The 23,457-nt window shown below is 53.2% G+C and overlaps 3 protein-coding genes and 1 pseudogene across 4 annotated transcripts; 1 reads left to right on the top strand and 3 right to left on the bottom strand.

The window, feature by feature from the left end:
* Nucleotides 1-98: 98 nt before the first annotated feature.
* On the bottom strand, nt 99-7,141 carry tlk2 (tousled-like kinase 2). Its single transcript, XM_077617963.1, has 22 exons — nt 6,882-7,141; nt 6,634-6,762; nt 5,636-5,718; nt 4,630-4,707; nt 4,475-4,544; nt 4,348-4,391; nt 4,153-4,251; nt 3,835-3,939; nt 3,648-3,740; nt 3,430-3,540; nt 3,193-3,329; nt 2,893-3,045; nt 2,741-2,807; nt 2,551-2,648; nt 2,378-2,459; nt 2,210-2,301; nt 2,031-2,120; nt 1,788-1,957; nt 1,531-1,669; nt 1,314-1,425; nt 1,113-1,220; nt 99-1,008 (listed from the first exon to the last, which is right to left on the bottom strand). The coding sequence occupies exons 3-22, from the start codon at nt 5,714-5,716 to the stop codon at nt 835-837; spliced, it is 2,103 nt and encodes a 700-aa protein (XP_077474089.1). The 5' UTR covers nt 5,717-5,718; nt 6,634-6,762; nt 6,882-7,141; the 3' UTR covers nt 99-834.
* Nucleotides 7,142-7,429: 288 nt separating this feature from the next.
* Nucleotides 7,430-10,256, bottom strand: mettl2a (methyltransferase 2A, methylcytidine). The gene is made up of 9 exons (XM_077617964.1): nt 10,004-10,256; nt 9,768-9,856; nt 9,294-9,523; nt 9,054-9,103; nt 8,814-8,874; nt 8,612-8,751; nt 8,322-8,428; nt 7,816-7,881; nt 7,430-7,734 (listed from the first exon to the last, which is right to left on the bottom strand). The coding sequence occupies exons 1-9, from the start codon at nt 10,237-10,239 to the stop codon at nt 7,574-7,576; spliced, it is 1,140 nt and encodes a 379-aa protein (XP_077474090.1). The 5' UTR covers nt 10,240-10,256; the 3' UTR covers nt 7,430-7,573.
* A 128-nt stretch (nt 10,257-10,384) lies between these two features.
* On the bottom strand, nt 10,385-16,217 carry LOC144087878 (integrin beta-3-like). Of its 2 annotated transcripts, XM_077617961.1 has the most exons (15): nt 15,948-16,217; nt 15,388-15,473; nt 15,113-15,311; nt 14,784-15,036; nt 14,545-14,707; nt 14,322-14,483; nt 14,139-14,234; nt 13,984-14,073; nt 13,774-13,908; nt 13,253-13,697; nt 12,087-12,309; nt 11,828-11,928; nt 11,622-11,741; nt 11,326-11,492; nt 10,385-11,187 (listed from the first exon to the last, which is right to left on the bottom strand). In XM_077617961.1, exons 1-15 carry the CDS (start codon nt 16,003-16,005, stop codon nt 11,113-11,115), a joined length of 2,373 nt encoding a protein of 790 aa, XP_077474087.1. In that variant the 5' UTR covers nt 16,006-16,217; the 3' UTR covers nt 10,385-11,112. The 2 variants fall into 2 exon arrangements, with proteins under 2 accessions (XP_077474087.1, XP_077474088.1); XM_077617962.1 differs by lacking the exons at nt 15,388-15,473; nt 15,948-16,217 and having other exon boundaries at nt 14,784-15,026; nt 15,113-15,243.
* Nucleotides 16,218-20,246: 4,029 nt separating this feature from the next.
* On the top strand, nt 20,247-21,373 carry LOC144088700 (reprimo-like protein pseudogene; annotated as a pseudogene).
* Nucleotides 21,374-23,457: the final 2,084 nt, after the last annotated feature.

Genomic DNA, 23,457 nt, shown 5'->3' with positions numbered 1-23,457 from the left:
AACATTTTGAAGTCATTTTGATGAGTAAGTTAAACAATTCTTGTTTAACTGACTCATCACTGTTTTTGGAGTAGACTACTGAGATCACAGCAAAGCAGTTTGAAACAAGAGTTTTTTTTAATGATTTATGCAACGTCCCGCTAAGGCCCAAACGCTCCTCCCCCTCAAAAGCACTCCAAGGTCAATCCGTCCATCCGTCCGTCCGTCCGTCTGTCTGTCTGTCTGTCAGTCGCATTTGAAAATGGCCCAAAATTCAATTCAAACATACCTTAATAAATATGTGTGTTTGCGGGAGGAAGTGAGAGGAGGCGGGCCCACAAAAACAATAAAACTTCCAATTAAAGGCAACTTGAGAAAAGAAAAAAACAACTTTTCTCCTTTAAAAATGCTTTCGCTCTTCCCCAAAAATGTCCAAGAAGAGGAAGGTGAGGGAGGGTGTTGGGAAGGCCGGTCACTAAGGGAAGAGGGGGCTGGGGGGCTGGAGGGGGGTCGTTCCTAGGGGGCTTCCACTTGGGAGCAAGGGCGCCACCATCTGGTTAAAAAACTTTGGTCACGCGGTTAACGGGGAGATGGCGCAGACTTGGAAGGCAAAAAAAACAAAACATAAAACGTTCACCAGAGGGGGCTCAAGCACGGGTTTACGAGCAAAAGGAGGGACTTGTCCTTAAATGCCTAGCTGAAGCGGTTCTACACTTGTCTTGTAAAGCGGGAACCCCCTCCCCCCTGCCCCAAAGGCCCAAAAAGCCCCAAAAGCCCAACTTGCCTCCCGGGCTTCGACACGCGTAGGCCACGACGGGTCTTCTCCGGGAGGCCAACGCGTCGGCGGGCGGCGTCTCAGTTGGAGGCGCTGCTGTTGGAGGAGCTGGACGTGGAGGCCGCGGCGGCCGCCGAGTTGACCGAGGAGGCCACCGACTTGCGGATGTGCGGCATGAGGAAGGGGTCGTTGGAAAGCTGGTGCACGTCGATGCGCTCCTCCTTGCGGTACACTAAACAGCGGCGGATGAAGGCCTGCCGGGGGGGGAGAGCCAGCCGAGGAAGGCCGGGGGTCAAGGGAGGGAGACGGAGTGAGAGAGAGCGAGAGAGAACGAGAGAGAGAGAGAGATCTTCCTCACCTTGGCTTCCGGGGTGACCACCGGTTTGGGCGGGAACTGCACGTCGGTGGCCTTCAAGATAGTGTTCTCTTGCAGGATGTCCTGTTGAGACTGGTTGTGGCCGAAAGGCTTCACACAAAAAAACAGACAAAAAACGGTTTCAAAACACCCAACGAGAGCCTCCCGGCCCGAGCGGATCGGACGTCCGTCTACCCGACTTACCTTGCGGCCGTACAAGCACTGGTAGAAAATGACTCCTACGGACCACACGTCAACCTTGTTGGAGATTTTGGGCGGCTCTTTTCCCACGACGAAGCACTCGGGGGGCAGGTACCTTCCGGGGTTGGGGCAGATCACATGGATTCAAAATATATATATATCTTTTTTAAAAAAGGGAAATGGCTTCCTGAGCGGCCCCTTTGAAAGGCGCTCATCTTACCAGTACGTGCCGGCCCCCTGCGACGTGAGCTCCATGCCGTCCACCGAGTTGTAGCTGTCGTCGTCCATGATCTTGGACAGGCCAAAGTCGGTGATCTTGATCTCCCCGCACGCCGTGCCGTTGACCAGCAGGATGTTACCTGAAGCAAAACGCTGGACCTTTTCACTTTAACGTTCATTTACAACTCTCTTTTCCTTTTCGTGCCACTACTAAAAATGCATCTGAAAGAAAATTTGGGGGGGAACCAAATGGCTGACCAGGTTTAAGGTCGTAGTGGATGATGGGCGGCCGGATCTCGTTGAGGTACTTGAGAGCGTTGACGATCTGCATGATGATGGAGCGACCCTCCTTCTCGGACATCAGCTTGTGCTGTTTCAAGTAGAAGTCCAGGTCGTTTCCCTCGCAGTACTCCAGGACTGTGCAAAACCTGCCGACACAGCAGACGGTGGGACGGCGTGAGGACGCACGCCGCTCCTCCTCCGGGTCCTCCGGGGTCTCACGAGTCTGTGTCCAGGGAGAAGTAGTCGTAGAGTTTGACGATTCGCGGGTGGTCCAGCTCCTTGTGGATTCGATATTCCCTGCAGGCGTGTCTGAAACAAACGCGGACGGGCGGGCGTCAGTCCGCCGCTTGAAATCCACGCTTTCCATGCTGCCCCCCCCCCCCCCCCCCCCCACTCACTTGTGATAGTTTTCCTTTTTCTCATCCCTCCAGTTTTTATTGAGCTGGTGGATTTTGACCGCCACGTACCTTTGCTCCGTTAAATCGAAGGCCTGAAAAAGAGAGGTCAAGGTGAGTCGGTCGGATATCGCCGTGTGAAAAATAAAAAAAATGAATCCGTAATCTCGCCTTGTAAACTTCGCTGAAACCTCCGCGTCCCAGCAAGTGGAGAAGCAGGTACCGGTCGTTTAACGTCGGGTGATCTTTGAATCTGCGGGCCGCCGGAGAGAAAGGAAAAGTGTGTGTGAGAGTGTGTGTCCATGTATCCTAGCAACAAAAAAAATACTAATAAAAAGTCCTACTGGGAGTTATCTTCGTTGTGGATTCTTTTGAGCTCGCGGATGTGCAGGTTGCGGACTCGCTCCAGCCTCTCCAGCTCCGCCTGGATCTCGGCCTCCTCCTGCGAACGTGGGCGCAAAACGCGTCAGCGCCATCGCGCCGACCGACCTCGCCGACCGGCTGGCACGCGCCGCAGAGGAGGAGCAGTGTTACTTTCTTCAGGTGGCCCAGTCTTAACTTGAAGATCTCCTCTTGCTCGTGGTATTCCGCCTGCGATAACCTACGGGAGGAGAAAAAGGGAGAAAATGAAAAAGGCGGCCCGGCCTCCTTTTCTCGCCCGCTTTCCCGGGAGGCCTTTTCCCTACGCTTCGCTCTCGGCGCCGTTGGCTTTGCTCTTGCGCTTGTTCTGTTCCAGGTTGGGCGGCGGCGTCTGAGCCATGGAGGGCGGCTTGCGCTTGGCCAGCAGCTTCCGCTGGCGCTCGATGTCTTCTCGCTGAGAGTTGATGCGCTCTTGTTGCCTGGGAAGCGCGGGGAGAAATCGGGCGCTAGCACGGTGGATCAAAAACATCCAAGCTATCGACACGACGGAAACAAAGTCAAGTGGCCCGGGTAGCTATCGGCCACGCGTGATCCCGGAAGGGTGGCGTTGGCGCGGCGCCACTCACTTGATGAGGTTCTGGAAGGCGTAGCCGTCCGTCCACTGCTCGGTGAAAGAGGCCCCGTGTCGGACCGTGGTGAAGTGGCCCAGCCGCAGCCGGTCCTGCATGCTTTTGTCGCGGCACGCCATCTTCTCCTGCTTGGACTGCGGCGGGACGACGGGACAGAGGGATGCGGGGCCGTCAGGGGGATGTCTGGCGGCCGCCAGGCGACGGCGAGCGACCGCCCGCCAGACGGATACGCACTTTTTCTATCAGCAGCTTCTTGGACATGGTGACGCACTTATTCAAGCGCTCCTTGTACCGCTCCAGCATCCTCTGCTGCTCGTCGATCTGTCTCCGCAGATCGCAGTTGGCCTGGGGAGTGAGTGGAGTGAGAAGGAGGAGCTGGGTGCTCCCATTTGGTTTCACGCCACCCGCCGGAAAGCCGGCCAGCCGGCCCCCCGTCGTCTACCGCCACGTACCCGCAGCAGGTCGTCGATGCGTCCCTCCTTCTTCTCCAAGTCAGAGTTTTTGTTGTTCTCCATGGCGATGAGCCTCTCGATGGTAAGGTCGGACTGGCGAGCGGCAAAAAAAAGGCCCGCGGGGGCGGCGTCGGGCCTGATGCACCAGACCAAAGCGGCGGGGAGTCCGGCGGCTTTGGACACGTACCTGCGTGGCTTTGTGGAGCAGGTAAAGGGCGGCGGGTTTCACAACGCACGAAGCGTGTTCCGCGTTGGCCGAGCCCACCGACGACGGGCTGCCCTGCTGTGGGACCTGGGGAACGGATGGATGGCGGCGACCAGAGATAAACACGACATCGTACAAACGGTTTCAATCTGCGGTTGCCGCGCATCTCGGAAGGCGGAGATCATTTTTATCTGGGTGACGGCCGGCAAATGAGGCCGCCGCGCAAAAGCGCGACGGCGGCGGATAGGAAACAGCCAAGGAAGTCTTGAAAAGTGCAAGGACGGATAGACAGACACTCACTGTGACTGCTGGATTAGAAAGGGAATGCTGCGGGGAAGAGCGGACCATTGGCGGGACCCCCCGAGCGGGGCTGGTTCCGGGACCGCTGCCTCCCGCCAACTTGACGGTCGCGAGGAAAAGAAAAGAGAGGAAACGGAAAACCGTTGAAGAGCAACAAGTTGAAAGCAGGCCACATCCAGACATGCCGACACTCACCTCAAAGTAATCGCTAATTTTATGTCCTCTCGCTCCGGCTTTGACTGAGGACGGACGGACGGAGCGCGTTAGGATTCGCTTGTGCGTGGCTTGATTACCGGATTCGAGAAGGCCGCCGGCGGCTCACCTTGGTTGCCGTCAAAGTGGTCCGCTTTTCGTTTCCGGATCCTCTGCTCGTTGGTCTTTTTCTCTGGAGTCTGTCGGGGGGAGCCCAGCAAGTCCATTTCCCGTTGCTATTTGCAGTGGACGTGCAGCGGGCAAGCGGAAAAAGAGCCGGCTCACCTCCATTTCTTTGTCGCTGAGCGATCCCACGCTGCACAGACTCTGGTTGGACGATTCGTTCTGACTCTGGCCCGAGCCCTGCCGGGAGAAACCATCTTAGCGCACTGCCTCGTCTTCATTTTAACGTAACGCGTCCGTGCCGGGGGGGAAAAAGCTGAGGGCGTCTTGTTGCTAGGGGCGACCGCGCCATGCCTCCGCTCCCCTCTGGCTTGTCACTCAAACCAATCAGGATTCTGCAGGCACGCTCAACTTTGTCATTCGGAGCACACGAGCGAGCGCTCTCTTCCTAAAATGGCGCCTTCAGCATTTGCCATGATGTTCTACCGCTGTCACCATTCCGCAAAAGAACTCGTCAGCCATTTTTGCCAGGGATTAGGGGGCGTTTCATCGGTAGAAAAAAAAAAAATCTGACCATTTCATCTTTTTAACCTCACTAAACTAGAAGTATGTGTCATGATTAAAGAGTGAGAGTGAAGAAGATAAAAGGTGGAAAATTGTCGTCAAAGGGCTTGTCTCCTTAAAAAAAACTAAACGTAAACGTGCCATCTCTCGTCAAGCGAGGTGGCCTCGGGCCGCCATTTTCTCCGCAGCCGTGCCACGCTGGAGCGTTGCATAGGGTTGGCACTCGGCCCGCTGTTGCCACCTGGTCTCCTTCCGGGACCGGCGGATCCTCGAAATCGGATGACTCGGACTCCGAGTCGGGTGCAAAAATATGCGATGGGGACAACTGTACCAAGAAGTGTTTGAGGCATTCCTCTCGGCCCTCCCCCCTTTGCACTTCCATCCCATCTTGGCAGGCGCCGCCACTCGGATACGCAGGCACTACATCACGAGTGAGGGGGGGGGGGGGGGGGGGGGGTGGGGGGGGATGTCATGTCACGGCAGCCAAAAAAAAACACACGTATACGAGCACACACCCCCCACACACACACGTATATGAGGCCCTGCACACAAAGGAAAGCAGGCGAGAGAAGGACGCGACGTGGCCGAAGGATGGAGGCCTGACCTTGGCCACGCCGACCCCGGTGAAGCGAGCCTCCAACAGTTCCTGTCGCCGGGGGTCCAGGCTGTGCAGTTCTTCCATCATGGCTGCGGAGACAAGGGGGGGCATACATGAACGAGGGGGCGCAATCGGCGTGGTCCCGTACGATTCCGCGAGCGAGGCAACAGTATCTCACAACACATTAGGTTTCGATGAGTCAGCAATGGTTTAGGTCACCCCGACATGTCTTCTGTACAAACACCGAAAGGTAGAGACGACGTACCGCAAATTAAATTCTCAATTCTATACCATTGGAGTTTTTTTTTTTAAAATGTCATCATCACGTGATAACATCCAGACATGACATTTCGAGACCCAAGTTATAGCTGGAGCTACCTGTCAAAGGTCATACCTGAGGCAAAGGAGACCTGCCTAATGGATGTACATTTGCATTCATTTACTTTCGTTACTGTGGCACAAAGACAGATTCGAGTTTGCTGAATAATTCTTTCAGTTAAGATCACTTATTGATACATGGACGCAACGTTAAGAACACAGGACTATTTCTGGGGATTTCTATTACTTGGGGGGCTGAGGGTGGGGGCATTAGGTAACTCATGCAGCGACTTTATAAAGTCATGCTGATGATTGGAATGATTAGCAGAGACACTTTGTCGCCTTGATCAACATGCTAACGAGCCCCTCACTTTAGCATATCAAGCCTTGACGCTAACTCCCAATTCAAAATGACATGAAGATGTCCGTTTTACGGCCTAATGAGCAAACTTGCGTGACACATAGAAGTGACGAGGAGCCAATATGTCAATATGTCCGCTAAATGATTTGATAAGGGGATGGGTGAAACAAAACGAAGGCAGCCGGCTAGCGTTAGCTCAGCTCGTCTGTGATAAGAGCCGCATCTTTCTACAGTGTTGTCAAGATGTTGCTGCCACGACGCTCGTAACAAATTAGCATCTTTGACTTCCATTCTTTGACTCGACAAGCCCGGCCGAGATACTCACTGCACTCGAGGCTTTTCTCGCTCCCCCGGACCTGTTGTTAATCCCCGGGTGGCGTCCCCGTTGTTTCCCCGGCGCTAGTCAGGTCCCTGCGGGGTAGGCCGCATCCACAGCCTCGGGCCTCGCGTGACACTGGCGGGCGAGGGTCGCGCGATGAGCGCGGGCTAACGGCCGCCGCCAGACAGCCGGATGGATTCCCTCCCACCGTTCCGTTCGGGAGGCCTCGGTCGCCGAGGGTATCCCGGACCCACCTTTGAGCGCTCCTTAGGCGGGGATCCCCTTCCCGTCCCCGTCGTCGCCGAGCAGCATAACTGTGGCGATGTCGCGACTCCTCGTCCGCACAATGGCGACCCCGGAGTTGCTTATTTCCCCCTTATCTCCAGCAGGTAGAAATGATGTCTTTAATAGTGGCGTCACTCAACCCCCTACTTTTTTCCTCCCCGTCGGGGTCGGGGATGCTTTGCTTGTCCAGTGCGATCAAAACAAAGTTGAGCTCCGTTTGTCTTCCTTCCTCCCTCGTATACAATCCAATCTGGCCCCCAGGAAAAGTTGCCTTTAGTTGCATCTGTATCGATTCGTTTCTCACGGCGTTTTTTTTTTCTCGCCCGCAATGTAAACAATAATCAGCCAAATCTCATAATGTCTCGTGAGATTGTGTCAAGTATTTAGCAGCGTCTGCTCCTGCAAATCTCTCAACCTCGAGCGGACCAATAGCAGATCAGCACACATTTGGACATGAGATGGAAGTCGCCTTTCTTATTCCCTCTTTACTGCATGATTTGAAAGAAAAAAACGCAAGCCATTTACTGACATGTTTAATCATTTCGCACGTACAAAAAGATTCCAAAAACAATATTAAAAATAGCGCCGTAGGGTTGAATTTGTCTCATTTAAATAACAATGAATGAGCCATAACTGAAGGTGTTGCGGCAGTGGCTCGGTATCAAATGGAGTGGTTTTTCTTCTCGGGGTTCCGCCGGTATTTGCACTGGATCCACACCCTGTACATGGTAAGCTGCTTGCCGCGGTTGACTTGGAGCCTCCGGTCCACCAAGTTCTGCACCTTTTCCAGCCCGGCCTCACTGAAAATGTCGTGCAGCTCATCTAGAAACGAGGAACATGTCGATGGATTACTAATACACGGATGAGCCCTTCACATGGGCTGTGGAGACTCTTCCCAATTACCTTGAGTAAAGAAGTACACCCTCGTTCCATCGCCACGGACGTAAAAGTTATCTGACAGGCACCTCCCTAAAAAAAGAGAGGAAAAAAATGCACCTTTTCAAGTTCAATTTGTGGATGAAGATGAATTTTGCTCTTTTTCAAGCCTACAGCAGAGCCTGGGGAGCTTTAATTGAAAATCGTTGAATTAAACTCCAGTGTCCTCAGTACACTGCAACGGGAAGAGAATTCCGATACATCATAGGAGTAAAGTCATTATTGTTCATTATGTTCAAATATTTGAATATTTTCAACGTCTGTGAGATTATATTTGAATCTTGCTCTGTTTGACATCCAATGTTTTTTTAAAAAGTACATTTTTGTGTGTGTATTGGCACATTCTAGTAAATATGTCAATTTGTGAAGCAATGATGGAAATGCAAAACATCCCAAATTAATATCACACGGCCATAAAGTTAATGAATTAGAAAGATTGCCAGGAGGAGGCCACATGGGGAAAAGTGAGTTACCTTTTTTAAAACGCAGCTGCGCCATATCGTAGCGTCCGTAGTCCCGTAGCATCATGACTCCGCCCGGCTTTAGCAGACGCGCCAATCTGCTCACGGACGATTGCATCCTGACAAGAAAAACCACATTCATTTCCAGCCACTACGGAAGGTCTGGTGGTCAAAGTCCACGTCAAAATAAAGAAAATGGGCGTAATACGCAATAACCAGCATAGTATATAAGAGTCGACAGCATTCTTAGTTGAAGCAAACCCTGAAAGTGAGCTCAAACTTGAACTTGAAGTGGCCCGTACTTGTCGGGATGCAACGCCGATAGCACGAAGATGAGGACCACCACGTCCAGGCTGCCGTCCGGGACCGGGTAGACGGCGCCGTCGTCGCTCAAGTCGCACACGAAGGCCAAGCAGCGACCGGCCTCGTACTCCGGATTTGCCTTCGAGGTAAGACGCTGTCATTAACTCGTTAACTTCTAGATTTTGCACGCGTCCTCCTCACCTTGACCAGTTCCACGGCCGTGCTGGAAAAATCACAGCAGTATACAAAAAGTTCCGGGTCACTAGAAAAAGAAAAAAAGGTTGAGTATTTAAATATGGTGATGACTTGATGGATTAGTTTGTTAGTCAAGGTTTTGCCCAAAAAGTGAAATATACAAATCTAAAAGTGGCATTTTTTTGAAAGGGAAAACTAGTTACAAGCGGCGTCGTTACAGAAGCGGTGAAAGCCGGCCGTTCTCACTTGTTGGTCTTGAGGATGGGAAAAACCGTGTTGCCAACGCCACAGCCAACCTGTCAAAGAACAGCATCACTTGTAGTACGGCATGCCTAGCTAGTCACAGGCCACATCATTAGGTCTGCCCGCTTCGGCTAAAATATCGTCAACTACCATTCATTACGGCGGACGTGACACTACGCCGGCGTTTGGATAGGCGCCTTTTTCCGTTGGCGAGCTCATAGGCGGAACGAGCGAATAGCTCACCTCCAGAATTCGATACGAGGCGTCAGAACCCGGGAAGCGGACGGGACTCGAGGGCCCGACGCCAGGGGACGGAGAAGGGCCGGCGTTCTCCGGGCCGTGGGGATGGCGCCGTGCCGGCGGCGCCAACTCGGGGAACTCGGTGAAGAGCCAGTGGCGGTCCTTGAAGAAGCGGTTTTCGTGGATGGTGTAGAAGTCATTCCAGTACTGGTTGGCCCGGCTCTCAAACTCCTCTGGGTTTCAAGACAAGCTATTAGGCACATTTCAGTAAGCTTCACATTTCTATACATCTTAGCTGCCAAGGGCTATTATTCCCTGCGGTAACTGTTACGGACTTGTCAAGTGGTGTCACATGGACATGGCGTCGTGGACTTGACATAATATTGTGGTGGTGACAGGGCATTTCGCCATGATTCGATGACATGGTGACGACGAGGTGTCGTGGACTAAGCATAATATTGCAGTTGAAAGTTCAACCTTGCTTTTCTGCTGGCAGCGGCTGGCTGTTTTCTCCGACTTTGCTTTTCGCAGCTGCTTCTTGCTCCTCCGTCCATTCCACGTTGTCCCTGTTCAACAATGGAAGGCATTTGAATCGACGTCGTTCGCCTTCTGCTACTGTTTTCTTCCGTCGCGATAGTGGCTGCTACGGATTGACGAATGCTCTCAAAAAGCCGTCCGTCGAATTGAGGCCATTGTCGTCCTCGGTCACTCACCAGGCGTTGTGCTGGAAGACCTGCCGGGGGTCCGTGAGGAACCGAGTGCCGAACTGAGGTCGCTTTTCCTCCTCCGCGGCCGACGACGGGGACGCTAAGCGACGGCTTTGGCCAGCACCGGCGACGTCGGCCACCGCGCAGGGCGCCGCCATGTTGAAGAACGACGCGACTTGAGCGTTAGATGTGGCATATGTCGGAGGAGATGACAAGGGTTGGCGTGAGTAAGCGGCGGCCATCTTATGTCAGAAAAATACTCGGGCAAGCTCCACGGCGACAATGTAAAGTGTGGGAGCCCCCCTAAAATGTTCTTAACTACGTCTTGACGGATTTTCAACCGGTCTGGTTCATATTAAACCATATTGACGTGACGACGATTCAGGCTGGGTGTGGAAAATAATCATTATTTTTGCAGGCAATTAGTCAGGAAATTACAATGTCTCCACTAGAGAGAGACATAAACACAAGCAGATTTTCATCTATAGTATATACGTATGTATCTTTAACGATTTTGCATTAATTCTTTTCCTCTAAAACAAACACAGCGGATGCAGTGGTCAAGAAAACATTGGTCATCTCTTGCAAAAAAACATTTGGTAACAAACGAGTGCAAATTTATATGCATATACATACGACAGATGTGACACAATCAAAAGAAAAGTGACTTCAACCTCACGAGTACATTCGTATTTGGATCGACAACCATACAGTAGGGAGCAATAAATACGGTGTCACATCTCTGGTCTGCATCCGCATGGTCGGTACATTTGGCGTGCGTGTTCATCGGTACTCGGACGTTTCGTCGAAAGACGTTTGGTCCCCGGACGTTTGGTAGAACGGACATTTGGTAGAAGGAACGTTTGGTAGAAGGAATGTTTGGTTGCTGGGTTGTTACTGTTGAAACCAGCTCTCAAAATTATAATCATGAGAGAGAAAGAGAGAGAGAGAGAGTGAGTTTAATATCTAAATATCTAATATCAAAATATTAACAGTAAACTCTGTCATAATTTGACAGCGAGCGAACCCGGCGACCAAACGTCCGTTCTACCAAACGTCCGGTCGACCAAACGTCTTTCGACGAAACGTCCGGTCACGGTGTTCATCAGTAGCATTCAGCTGGAGGACGCGCCTCTGTAGGCCACATTGGTGAAGGTGGACGTCGCTCCTTTGTAAAGTGGATTGTTGGCCTGTGAAACAAAAGGCACTTGAATCCTCCTTATTTAGTTTGCGCTTACATCACGCAATATCCCGTGAGCACAATTGGCCAGAGCAAAAACTGGCCTTGCGACGGTGCGACCGCGAGGCGGATTGTCTCTAGCCCTCACCGTGTTCCACCTGGCTTTGGCTCGCTCCTTCTCAAATTTGTCGTACTCCCTCCTGTCGTGGATGGTGACCAGCAGCTTCCAAATGAGCAAGGCCACCAGGCCCAGGAGCAAGATGGCTCCGGCCACAGCGGAAAGCACCACCAGGGTGTCGGGACCCTGAGGACACTCTAGGGAAAAAAAAAAAAAAAATCAATCAATAAAAAAACACAAGACAAAGAAAATCCTCCCGGTCGGTTCAAAGGAATGACGCGTCATCAAGTGGGTCAATCCAAGTGTCGTCCCAAACGCTTGCCTACCTGGCTCCTCCAGCACAAACAAGATGGATTTGCCGCTCTGGTCTTCGTAATACTGGAAATGCTCCACGCAGTCGTTCTCGTCCTTGTACGAGCAGTTGACCGCGTTCTCCGAGAGGAACTCTGCGTGGCAAACGGGGTCGGGACGGGACGGACCTCCGGTCAATGTGGCCGGGAAAGAAAAAAGGTCCCGGGTGGCGGCTTCTCACCCAGTTGGGTCACCACTCGAATTTGGTCTTTACAGATCTGAGCGCAGCTCTGGTCTTTGGCGTAGCTGCCTCGCTTGAAGTGCTGGCACTCCACGCACTCCCTGCAAAAAAACAAACAAAATCAAACAAACATTTGAGTACTGAGCTCCATTTACAGAGACGGACGGTAATGTCGGGTTAAGGGCTGCGAATAGGTTCCGAGACATGACTTAATAGGTAAAGGACCGCCATGTTTTTTATGGTGACCACGGTTCCTTACTTTTTGATGGTACAGGAGTCGGGGCAGGTGGGACACTTTTGGCAGGCGTCGCCGTAGGCCCCGGGCTGCGTGCACTGGCAGCGGCCGCACTGGCACACGCCGCGCCCGCTGCACAGCAAACCCAGGCTCGACACGCAGGCGTCGATGAGGGTGCTGCAGTTGCAGTTGTCGCCCGCCCAGCCGGCGTGGCACCGGCAGAGGCCGCAGTCGCACTTGCCGTGGCCTGCCGGAGAAGCGGGGGACGGTCAGGACGGAACGGACCGACGGCAAAGTGTCACGGCTAGGAACCACCAACTGATCTTTCTTTTTCTTTTCTCTTTTTGTCAGCAGTCATGCTTTTTTTAGCGCCATCAACGGACGGGCGTGCGTGCGTGCGTTTCAAACGCCAAAACGTGCTGGGGCAAGTGCACCTGTGGATTTGGGTGGTGACTGGAGTGAAGTATGAGCAAGAAGTTGAGAAAGTCAATCGACTCAGGAATTCATGGCCGGCCTCGCTGCTCTTAGCAATGGTTTGAAAACACAAGCTGGAGATCTATTTCACATCCGGCCAACCGATGACTCGAGAAGTGAGTGACACAAGCTGATAAAAAGGTATTAAACCATCTGAGGGAGGAAGCAGGAGGTTTTGTGTTCTTTTCCTGTAAAAAAAAAGAATGAAAACCTTCCTGTTCTTTCTCGCTCCCTCCCCCTCTCATTGATGACCGACTCCGGGTCCTACTTGTTGGCTCTTGTTGCACGCAACTCATACTACAGCTCCGAAGAAGACGTACATGGTCAGGAAGCGACACTGTCTCCTGATAAAGTTGATATAATAATGTGTTTCCTGGGATAAGGCCCCCCCAAAAAACAGACTTTCGACTTTGACAACCCCCCTAATAAGTAACGTTGGTTCTCTACTAGAGGAAACACGGGATGACGCCTGTGTTGCCACAGCAAGCTGTCAATCATGTGGCCCAGTCTGAACAGGCCCAATTCCGATTTTGACACTGGATTAACAAAAAGAAACATGTGAAGAAAGAGCCAGCTCAAAGGATGGGACAGCAGGATGAAAAAGATCAGCTATGTATACTGGCGGGCTTTAGCGTCTTGGCTCGCTAGCCCCGCTGCCCGGACCCGGGCGCCCCCGTCCCCTGCCCCCCCCCCCCCCCCCCCCCCGCCTCACTCACCCGAGCACAGCTCGCCCTGGAAGCGAAGGCAGCTAAAGTCGTCGCACTCGCAGTGTTTTCCCCACACTCGGCCAAAGTCGCCGTTGCGGCACGAGCACTGCCCGCACAGGCAGTCGCCGCGGCCGTGGCAGGCCGGGGCCCCGCCCTCGGGCCCGCCCCCGGGCACGCACTTGGCGTCGTCCGAGGGGCCGTAGTCCTCCGCCGAGCACTCGCAGCGGGGGCCCAGCCTCTTGGGCCGGCAGCGGCACACGCCGCACTCGTACGTGCCGTTGCCGGCGCCGCAGGCCGGGCTGTCGGGCCGAGCGTCCGCCTGGCAGCCGCAGGAGCAGGCCAGGTCCACCGTCACCTCCAGGGAGTCGGCGAATCCCCGGGGTTTGAGGGAGAAAGTGCGCGTGCCGCCCTCTTCCGGGCAACCCCGCAGTTGGGCCTCCACGCTGAAAGACACCTGAAGAGCGAGGCGCTTTAGAGGGAGGCGCCCGGAGAAAGGAGCCAGGTCGGGCGGGAAGGGCGCCTCAACGTGCCGTGTCTCCGATCTTCAGGCCCGAGCAAGACCTGAGACCGGGGAAGACTTCCCCGTTCAGGCAAGTGGAGTTGAAGGACAGGTTCAACTCCTCCGGCACCCCCTGGAGCTCCAGTTCCACGCGAGAGCGAATTTTCTGCCGAGGGAAAAAATAAATAAAAAAAATCCCCGCCTGAGATTTGCCCCGGTGGCCTCGAACCAGAGCTCTTACCGCGTAGGCGCCCTCGATGAGCTCGATCACGTTCCCGGAGTCGCCGGACAGCTTTCCCACCGTGCTGCCCGCTATCAGCTGACTGTATTCCTGGGAAGAGAGAGAGAAGGCGGCCTTGGCCCCCTGCTTCCCGTCTCCGCAAAGTCCGCCCTTACCTTGTAGAGCGGCAAAACGTGGCTGGTCACGGCGAAAATCAAGTTGATGTTGTTTTCCGACATTTTCTCGTTCAGAAGCCCCAAGGAAGGGTAATCCTGGAAAACACGGGAAGACAGAAAGGAGAAATGCCGTCCCGCCGCGACGGCCGGAGCCGGTCGGAGCCGGTCGGTGAGAACACTCACCGAGATGGCCGATTGGTCGTAGACGTCGCCGCCGCCCAGGTGACAGCGGCCGTCGTTGGGCCGCACGATGCCGGCGAGGCGCCCGTCCAGGGCGATGTGCGTTTTGGCGTCGGTGGTGAACACCAGGAGATGCGACGCGTTGGGACGCCAGCCGATTTTGTCCTGGGAGAGCGTCGGTGGTGAGACGGTGTCGGCGCCCTTTGCCCATTTGCCCCCTCCTTACCCGGCAGACCACCGCTTGCATGACGGCGTCCAATCCGCCCTCGGGGGAGTCGATGTTTCGCGACACCTGCTGCTTCCCCACTTCCTCGGTGAAGCGGGCCACCTCTTGGGTCAGGGACAGCACGTGCTTGAAGCCGAACTGCGCCTGACACGTGTCCAGGATCCTTGGGCGGGGAGCAGTGGACGGTCCAGAGCAAAAGCCTTTCCCCGGGTTCCCCGGTCGGCCCGCCCGCCGCTTACCCGACGCAGGGGTTCTCCAGGGCTTCCGGGGGAGACACGTACATGTAGGGCACGGCCGTCTTGTCCACGAAGGCCCCGAAGCCCATCCGCAGGTCGCTGGTGGTCTTGCCCATGGTCTGGGCCAGCCGGTGGCCCAGGGTCTCCAGGCGGGCCAAGTCGTCCTTCATGGAATAGGAGAGATCCATCAGGTAGTAGAGGTCCACCGGATAGTCCTCCACTTGTTTCACGCTGACGGTGAAGGTCCTGGAATCCCCTGCGAAGGAGCCAGCTCTGAAAAGGGAAGTGAGGCCGCATCTTCGCGGGGAGGAGCCCGGACCACGCCATCCCACCTGGCCGCAACGTCAGGCGGATTCTCTGGGGCCTCATTTGGGTGACGGCGCCCGCCGCCTCGCCCGAGGCCCCGTCGCTGAGCGCCCGGTCCTCCAGCACCGTGACGGAGCTGGCGGGCGATTCCAGCGCGGCCTCCGAGCAGCCGGCGTCCAGCAGGTTCTGCTTCAGGTCGCAGCGGGAAACTCCCGTCCCCAAGGTCTGGAATGCAAAAAAAAAATCAAATCAAAAAATGGAACGTGTGCCCGTCCTGTTTGGCTTTGGGTGGAGTAAGTACCTCTTGGAAACACCAGGCGCAACTGGGGTGGAGCGCCAAACACTGCTGACAGGTGGTGGCTCCTCGCGACGTGCACATGTTGGATCCTGTGGGCACAAAGTCCAAAAGTCAGCTTCCTCCAGCCATTCAGCGGCTCGGACCCAGATGACACACATCCGTGGATTGAGACCGAGTCCACCGGGGGCCCACCGGGGGCCTACCCAACCCAGCCCACTTTTTCCCGTCACGCAGCCATTCCGATGGAAATGAATATACGTTATTTACGGCGCGACATGCGCAAAACCGTCCCGGCAAATTCGACATTTGAGTTGTACTCTGGTGTTGTCGGAAAGGCGAGCCAAGTTTGTCACTTTTCGTTGAACAGAACGGCGGCGTCGATCGGGGTGGCCACCGAAAAGCTGCTGTGGGTCACGGCTCACAAGTCACTAGTGTTCAAAAACTCTTCAAAAAAATCAGTTTTCTTAAATTGCATGCATTTTAATGATAGGTCTGAAAAATGGAGTTGTACAATAGCAATTTGCCAATAAAATGACAAAGAAAGGCAATGATTAAAAAGTCACCATGAAGCCAAGACGTGGACCCAAGAAGGAGACACAAGATGGGCAGCAACGTCCTCATGGCGAGGGCGATTCACTCAACTTTTGCAGATTCTTCCTGAATTGGCGCGCGCCAAACACATTCTCCTTCCACGCCGCTTCCAACGTCCTCATCGCTCCAAGTCAGCGTCAACGCCTTCTTTTCAACGCGCTCACTCACTCGCTCGCTCACTCACTTTAGGAGGACGTCAAAACACACGCTGTGTGAGTTGAGCTGATAGCAACAAGGAGTGTCCAAAGAATCACTTATGGGCTAGGAAATCCTCTGGGTGGGGCGGGGGATACTGTTTAGATGTTCTTTGGGGGGTGTTCTGGCCCAAGTAAAGCGTACCTTATTTGGGCATACTGCTGGGACTTTTTTTTCAGGCCATTTCTAGTTTGGTATACAAGTTATGTCACGAGGCAATCCCACATTTGCTCGTACGCTCACGCAGAAAGAAGCTTGGCATGAAGAACATGATAGAACATGACTTTCTAAATGCTTAAATAATAAATGAAATGACATATAACCTTTCATCCTGCAAAACAATACATGTTAAGCTAATTGAAGACTCACAATTAGGTATGTGTGGGTCTTTATCTCAGCGTGCCCTGCGATTGGCTGGCAATCCATTCAGGGTCACCGTTGGCTGGGATAGGCTCCAGCACCCCCGCGAAGCTCGTGAGGACAGAAAACGAATAAATGAATTTGTGTTTCACCCCCCTCCCCACCCCCAAATCATCAATTTGTGAATGTTCCATTGGAAGTTGCGGCAGAGCATCCCCTAGCGGCGAAATTAATCAACACAGATAACATATTTTTGGGGAGCCGTAATTGGAAGCAGGCAGGCAATTAAGAAGGCCAAACAAAGGCATGGCGCGCTTGAAAATCTTCTTGCCACTTGTTGGCTTTCCTTTTGGAATGAGAACAGAGCGAAAACACCTTGACCCGCTCGCCATTTAATGAGCGCGGCATCCAAACGCACTTGTCGCTGCGTCCGTCCGTCCGTCCGTCCACGTGTTGAATTTTTCATGACGCCCACCCGGCCACCCTTGGTCCCCACTCCCGTGCTTTCTGGACGGTTGCTAAGATACCATCTCCGGGAGGAAGAAAGAAGGGACGACAGAAATAGAAGAGTAAGTCCACGAGTCGCCGTAATTGTTGCCTTTGCGTTCGCTCCAATTGAGCGTGTGTGTGTGTGTGTGTGTGTGTGTGTGTGTTGAAGTTATTGGCAGACCTGAACGGGACGCACGGGCACCCTTTTGTTGGCCATCTGGGGGCGAGCGGACTTTCCGGAAGGGAGAGGCGCGGCGCCGTTAAGGAGTCAGGCTGGGTCAAATGGCAGCCAATTAAGACGGAACAAGACAAGCGGAGGAAAAAGAGGGGAGGAAGTGGCAGCGTGGGTGTGTGTGTGCATCAGTGTGTGCATGTGTGTGTGCACGTGGTAGCTCCTCTACGTTCTGCATCTCCGGGGAGCTCTCCAAGACTCCCGTCAGTAGCGGAGGTCGCTCAAGCGGGCTTGTCGCTGACCAAACGTGGAGCCACGACATCGGAGGCCCCGGCAGTGGATTTGCGTGGAAATCCAGCGTAGCATATTGGGAAAAGCGCTTTCGGGTCAGGGGTCGGGGTCGCTCCTCCCGGGCAAATTGGATTGGGCGTCTTTGCCATCCAGGGCGGGGAAACAGGAAGTGAGTGACGGCATGTGACCCCAAAGCATCAGGAAGTCAGGGCATTCCTTGGCCATTTCTACTTTCCGTCGCCGGGCAAGGCCGGGCACCTCGGACACTGCGGCCTCCCGAACCCCCTGCCGGACCTCCTTCCCTCCAGCCCTCCACCCGCGACTCCAACCCTCCGCTGGGTCTGAAAATAACCTTCGCAGCCATCTGTCACCGAGCTCTCGGGTGGCCCCGTTGCTTGGGAACAAGTCTCCCGTCCGCGCCTGGATGCATCTGCAATACGTCTTTTAGAAATACATTGAAAAAAAGTCTCCATGAAGTTGGGAAAGTTTGAGAAACAGCTATAAAAACATTTTTCATAGCTCACAGATACCCCATTTTTAGTCATCCGTAGCCACAACGAGCCGGAAATGCCCGTCAACAATTTCATGGATCATCCATAGAAACACTGCTTTTATCCTCATTTGAAAAATTGTGGGCACCGTTTAGGAGTTAGTTTGGATGACTAAACACAGTATAGTGTACACTTTAGTCATCCGTGGTTACACATTGCCGATTCAAAATATTTTATTCCATAATATTCAGCTCAAAAGGAATCATTTGGGGATAACGCGCACCAAGAAAACAAGGAAATGTCAGTCCTGCCTGATATATACTAATATGGGGCTGCAAAAACACACGGTGTGTGTGCGCGCGCTCTTCCCGAATAAATAATAAATAAATAAATATCGCAAGATATTTTGTAAAAATGACTCCACCACCTAGGTAAACAATACTGTGAAAATGGCGCGGCGGCGGCGGCGGCGGCGGATGCGCTCCAAGGGATTGCCGTGACTTGCTTCAAGCCAAACCAACGCCATGGATTAATAAACAGCCACTTCCACCTTGTTGCTTTGCGGTCTGAAAAATTAATTAGTCGCGGCTTAATCTGCCGAGCCACGACTTTTCATTCAGTCCAAAAAAAAAGAAAAAAAAGCATGAACCGCAGCGGAGAAGTTTCCTCATTAGATTCCCAAATGGATTGGCGTCATGGTCTCAACGGGGGGCTTAGTATGGATTCATTCATTTTTAAATGAATCGACTCGATAAATGTCACCGAGTCGATTCATTTTTAATATGAAATAACACGGCAGAAACGGGCGGCAAAGTGGGATTTGAAAAAAGAGGCGGAAGCAATAAGCAGGATAAATATTTGCCAGCGCCGCTCAAGCCCACTTTATTAATTCACGTCTTCATTTCTGAGTGACGATTCCCCGGGGCCGCCGGCCGTCTCTACGGCAACCGCCGTTCAATTGCGCCGCCTCTTCATTAGGTTCCCCGGGAGTTAGACGGCCAGCTTGCGCCATCGCACCCCGATCCCACCTATCTTCCCTCCTCTTATCCTATTTTTATTGCTTGCCGTCAACACGTTAACTGCTTTATAAAGAGGAGACAAAGTCTTTATGCTAGTGTTATGCTACGTCACTCACTGATCGTATTTCTGGCTATTGTCGGAATGCCGCCCACCCCTCCCGGTCAAAATGGATTGGACGTGCTGCCCAATGAGATCATTGGTCACAATTGTAGGATGCATTTGACCTCTGCCAAGACGGTATACGGTCGATTGGTCGCCGATCTTTTGGTCGCCCGGAAGGTAAGTGATAATTACCATTGAAATGGTTGCTCAAATTCCCTAAATACAAACTGCGAATGACTATTTAGTCCTACTTAATGCCCTAGTCATTATTAGGCTAAAGAAAAGCTCCAAATGTCCCGGACTTTTATTGTTTTTTGTTGGAGAACTTGTTAAGACTCTGACTGAACTGACGTCGCTTCTTAAAGGGACAACGCATATACATACAAACTCTTATACGTCGGCTCAGTGAAACTGCTCATGGCCATTGTTGGCTTTGATTGATGCGTAGACCGTCTTGTTTTACCTTGTTTTGTCGCCGGTCTTTTGGTCGTTGGTCTTTTGGTCGTTGGTCTTTTGGTCGTTGGTCTTTTGGTCGTTGGTCTTTTGGTCGCCCGTTGTCGCGGTCGGGGCGACCAAAAGACCGCGACCAAAAGACCGGCGACCAAAAGACTGGCGACCAAAAGACCGGCGACCAAAAGACCGGCGACCAAAAGACCGGCGGCCAATCGACCGCACACGGTGCCAAGACGGGGTGAATTGGAATTGTCTAAAGTAGACGATCCGACAACGACAACGGGGAAGGAGTGGGGGACGAAAGATGCGGGGATTGGTCGCCAAACGCAAGAGCACGAGTTGGAGGGGAAAAGAATGAAAAAGCCAAAGCTAAGTGAGAATTTAAGGGATGAAATGTGCCAAAGTTGCTGCCTTTCCAGTCACTTTGCTGGGTCTATCGGCGTGGAAGTCGGTCAAGATCAAAATACAAAGGGGCCCTCGTCCTTGCGGGACACGCTGAATACACTCCCAGTTCTTCTTTGGCTCCGATTAAAAGTTGGGTCGGCCGGCCGGCCCGACTTTTCAATGGAGAAACAAACGGACTCCAAGCGCTTCTCTCGTGACTCAACGCATCAGAGCTTCGGCACAAAAGGAGCTGTGGAGAGTGCTTGGGTGGGGGCTAGCTGTGGGGGCGGTTCGGGGCTGGCGTTGTTGCGCGCGCCTCCGTCCGTGCGCGTGCCTGAGTGAGTGTGTCGGGGCTTCCACACTGCCTCGGTCTCTTATTACACCTTGCACGCTCTCGTGAGGAGAGGCAGCAAAAGAAGGCAGGCAAAGCTTCCTCAGGCGAATTAGACAAGGCGCCAAAAGACCCCGAAAGACACCGAAAGGCTCCAGAGAGGCCAAGCAAAAAAACTAAATTGGCGTCCGCTTCGTTCCATGTGATCGAGGAGCCATGAACGCCTCCTCCATCCATGGCGCGCTCCTCAACGGCAGCCGGGCGCTGGCGGGGACGCTGGCCGCCTACTCGGGCAACGCCAGCGGCGGCGGCGGCAGCGGGCAGGGCCAGGTGCGGGGCCAGGACCAGGGCCACGGTCTGGACCCACGAGATCTGACGGCGGCGGCGGCGGGGGTCGGAGACACTTCCCTGGAGGAGCGCAAACTCCTGGTGACGCGCGGCGTGCAGATCGCCGTGCTGTGCGTGCTCTCGCTCACCGTGCTCTTCGGGGTCTTCTTCCTGGGCTGCAACCTGATGATCAAGTCCGAGAGCATGATCAACTTCCTGGTCCGGGAGCGCCGACCCTCCAAGGATTTGGACGGCGGCGTGATCGGACTCAATTAGGACGAGGTGCGCCACGGTGGCTCCAAAAACGCCCCGAAAAGTTGCCAACTTGAACAACAACAACAAAAAAAGGATGAACATGTTCTCAAGCTGTTACATCACCTGTGTATTTCCCGGTGATTGCCTTTTCTTGAATGTTTTGAAATGAAACGAGGCACCCTGGTGCGCTGCAGAGGAGGAAGAAGAAGAAAGCGCTCCTAATATTGGCCCATCTCTATCGCTTGCTGTATCGTAAGATATTTTGAGGTCTGTTTTGCAAACAGTCAAATGCTGCATGAAGTCATATTTTGTACCAAAGAGTGTAAACATGGAAAAATCAAGAGCACGTTGAAATGTGTTTTCAATTCATATGTGAAGAAGGACTGTTCTCGGCCGATTCCATCCTAAATAGCTGGACGACGTGTTCCTGAAAATGGTGTAAATGCTGCATGAAGTCATATTTTGTACCAAAGAGTGTAAACGTGAAACGGAAATAACAAGCACACATTAAAATCTGATTGTAATTCATGTGTGAGGAGATGGAACATCACATTTTGTCACCTCATTCTGTCCTAAAATGGTCAAAATATTCCGTCCAAAAGGCTGGGACGTTGCCATCCGTGGCATCAAATTGGCAAAATAAATTGAATATTTTTGCACAAAATGGACAGCTAGGGCAGGAAGGCACGTAGAATTGTAAAAAAAGGAGCCGGGAAAGCGCTAATAAGAGCCTTCGAGTAACACCCTGATACAAAAGGTGACATTTCCTGTCACAAAATACCACACATTTCACACCAAAAAGAGAAGAAAAAAACCCACGCGGCCTCACGGGTAGGACATGCAAACTCCGCACAGGAGCTCGGTGGGGATTGAAGACGCTATCTCCGAAATGGCCACCTGGGCGCCGTCCGCATGATTATTTGATGACGCCGGAGGAGGCGCGTTGCCACCCGCGCCTTGGCGCCCGGCGCAACCGAGCGCGACCTATCGGTGTCGTCGGAGGCACGCAAGATCCCTCCAATTGTCTTTCCCTTCATCTCAATGACTTTGTATTCGGTTTCATTCCTACGGAAGGCGGACGGCCAGATCCGAAGGCCGGCGGGCGACTTTTCCAGGACTTTCTCCGCCATTTGGAGGAGGAAACAGTATTCAGAAGGTCACGAGCCCAAAGGCGAAAAACACCAGAGCGTGACGTTGCCGTGGAAGTGGGGGACAGCTCGTTCGACTGGACGGAGAGGAGAAAAGGACGTTCGGTCCGCTCCTTCTGGTACCGCTGCCAAAAGAACAGGCCGGTGCCGACCACTCGCGAGCGTGTGTGTTCGGCGGACGTCTCCTCGGCGGATCCCGTCCACGTTTTGACCGCCTTTGGTCACGGTAGAGGGAGTCGTAAATAAATACAAAGTGCGGTCCGCCTTCCGTGATCCGATTGAAAAAAAATTCCAATCTAGCTTGGGGGCCAAGAATAAAGATGGAGGACGATTTCTCCCAGGATTTGATGAGCTTTTTACGAGGGCCTACGCAGCACAAACTATGACAGAAAGGGGCAAGAGCACATTAAACTCTTTAGACCCGCCGTTGACCGCCAATGGCCATGGAAAACACATTAAAGTCTGTCTTGACGCCACATTAAAGCAAGATGGCAAGATGGAGAGCGCCCAGAACAACTTCATCTCCGGCCTCCTTAAATAACTTCAGATGGGCAATAGATAAAAATCACTTTAGAGCATTTTGGAAAGCCTTAGAGCACTGCCAAAGACCGGGAACCGAAACCACTTGAAGTCAACATCACAAAAGGGCCAGCGGCGGCATCGAAACGATAAAGTCGGCGCGTGTCCGCTCTCGGAAAAGTGGTTCTTCCTCCCATCCGGGAGGCCCGTGGGCCTGCCGTTGCCACGGCAATTGGGTAAGGTGGTTGGGAAACCAGGCCACGCGGACCTCGGCTAGCGGTCACTCGCTCAAGGAGTAGTTTAGCGTCAAATGAAACACTCGGAGGCCGTCAGTCATTCCGCCTCACATTTTTGAAAGGACCTTCCCGTGTGGCGTTTGGATGTTGCCTTGGTGCCCCCCCCCCCATCACCACTACTCTCCAAAACAAATGTGCTAGGCTAATGAGACACTAAACGACCGTACGCGGGCGTCCAAGAAGTTGGCGTCTTATCGTGCGGAAGCCTAAAACTTTGCACATGGCGAAAAGATACGCCTGCAGAAGTACAGCGTTTAAGAATTGCTAGCGTACGCGCACATTACAGCTTTTTAATAGCGGGACCGGAAATTGGGGGGAGTCGGCGGGCTTGGCACAGCTTGGGCTCACGGAATGTAAACAGCACTCTAATTAGTGCGTGTGTATTGTTAGCCATGTCACTGGGAGCAAAATAGCCCAGTCGACAACATGATCGTTTGCGGCTCTCACAATTAAGAAGAGCGAGCCAGAGAAAGCTCACCTGCTGATCATTCTCACTTCTCAGAAGAAATAAGAAAGCTCGCCTGGATGTTAGCAATGACGCTCACGTTACATCGCACGACCGATTCAAAACGGGAACTTTTGGACAACGGCATCTCTTTGTCCACGTCGACGTCGTCATTCAACAGCACCGTAAACGCATTTCGCCAGG

The sequence above is a fragment of the Stigmatopora argus genome, chromosome 14 (assembly GCF_051989625.1).
Source record: "Stigmatopora argus isolate UIUO_Sarg chromosome 14, RoL_Sarg_1.0, whole genome shotgun sequence".
Lineage (NCBI taxonomy): Eukaryota > Metazoa > Chordata > Actinopteri > Syngnathiformes > Syngnathidae > Stigmatopora > Stigmatopora argus.
The sequence above is the reverse complement of the archived record's forward strand: the minus strand, read 5'-3'. Positions and strand labels throughout refer to the sequence as shown.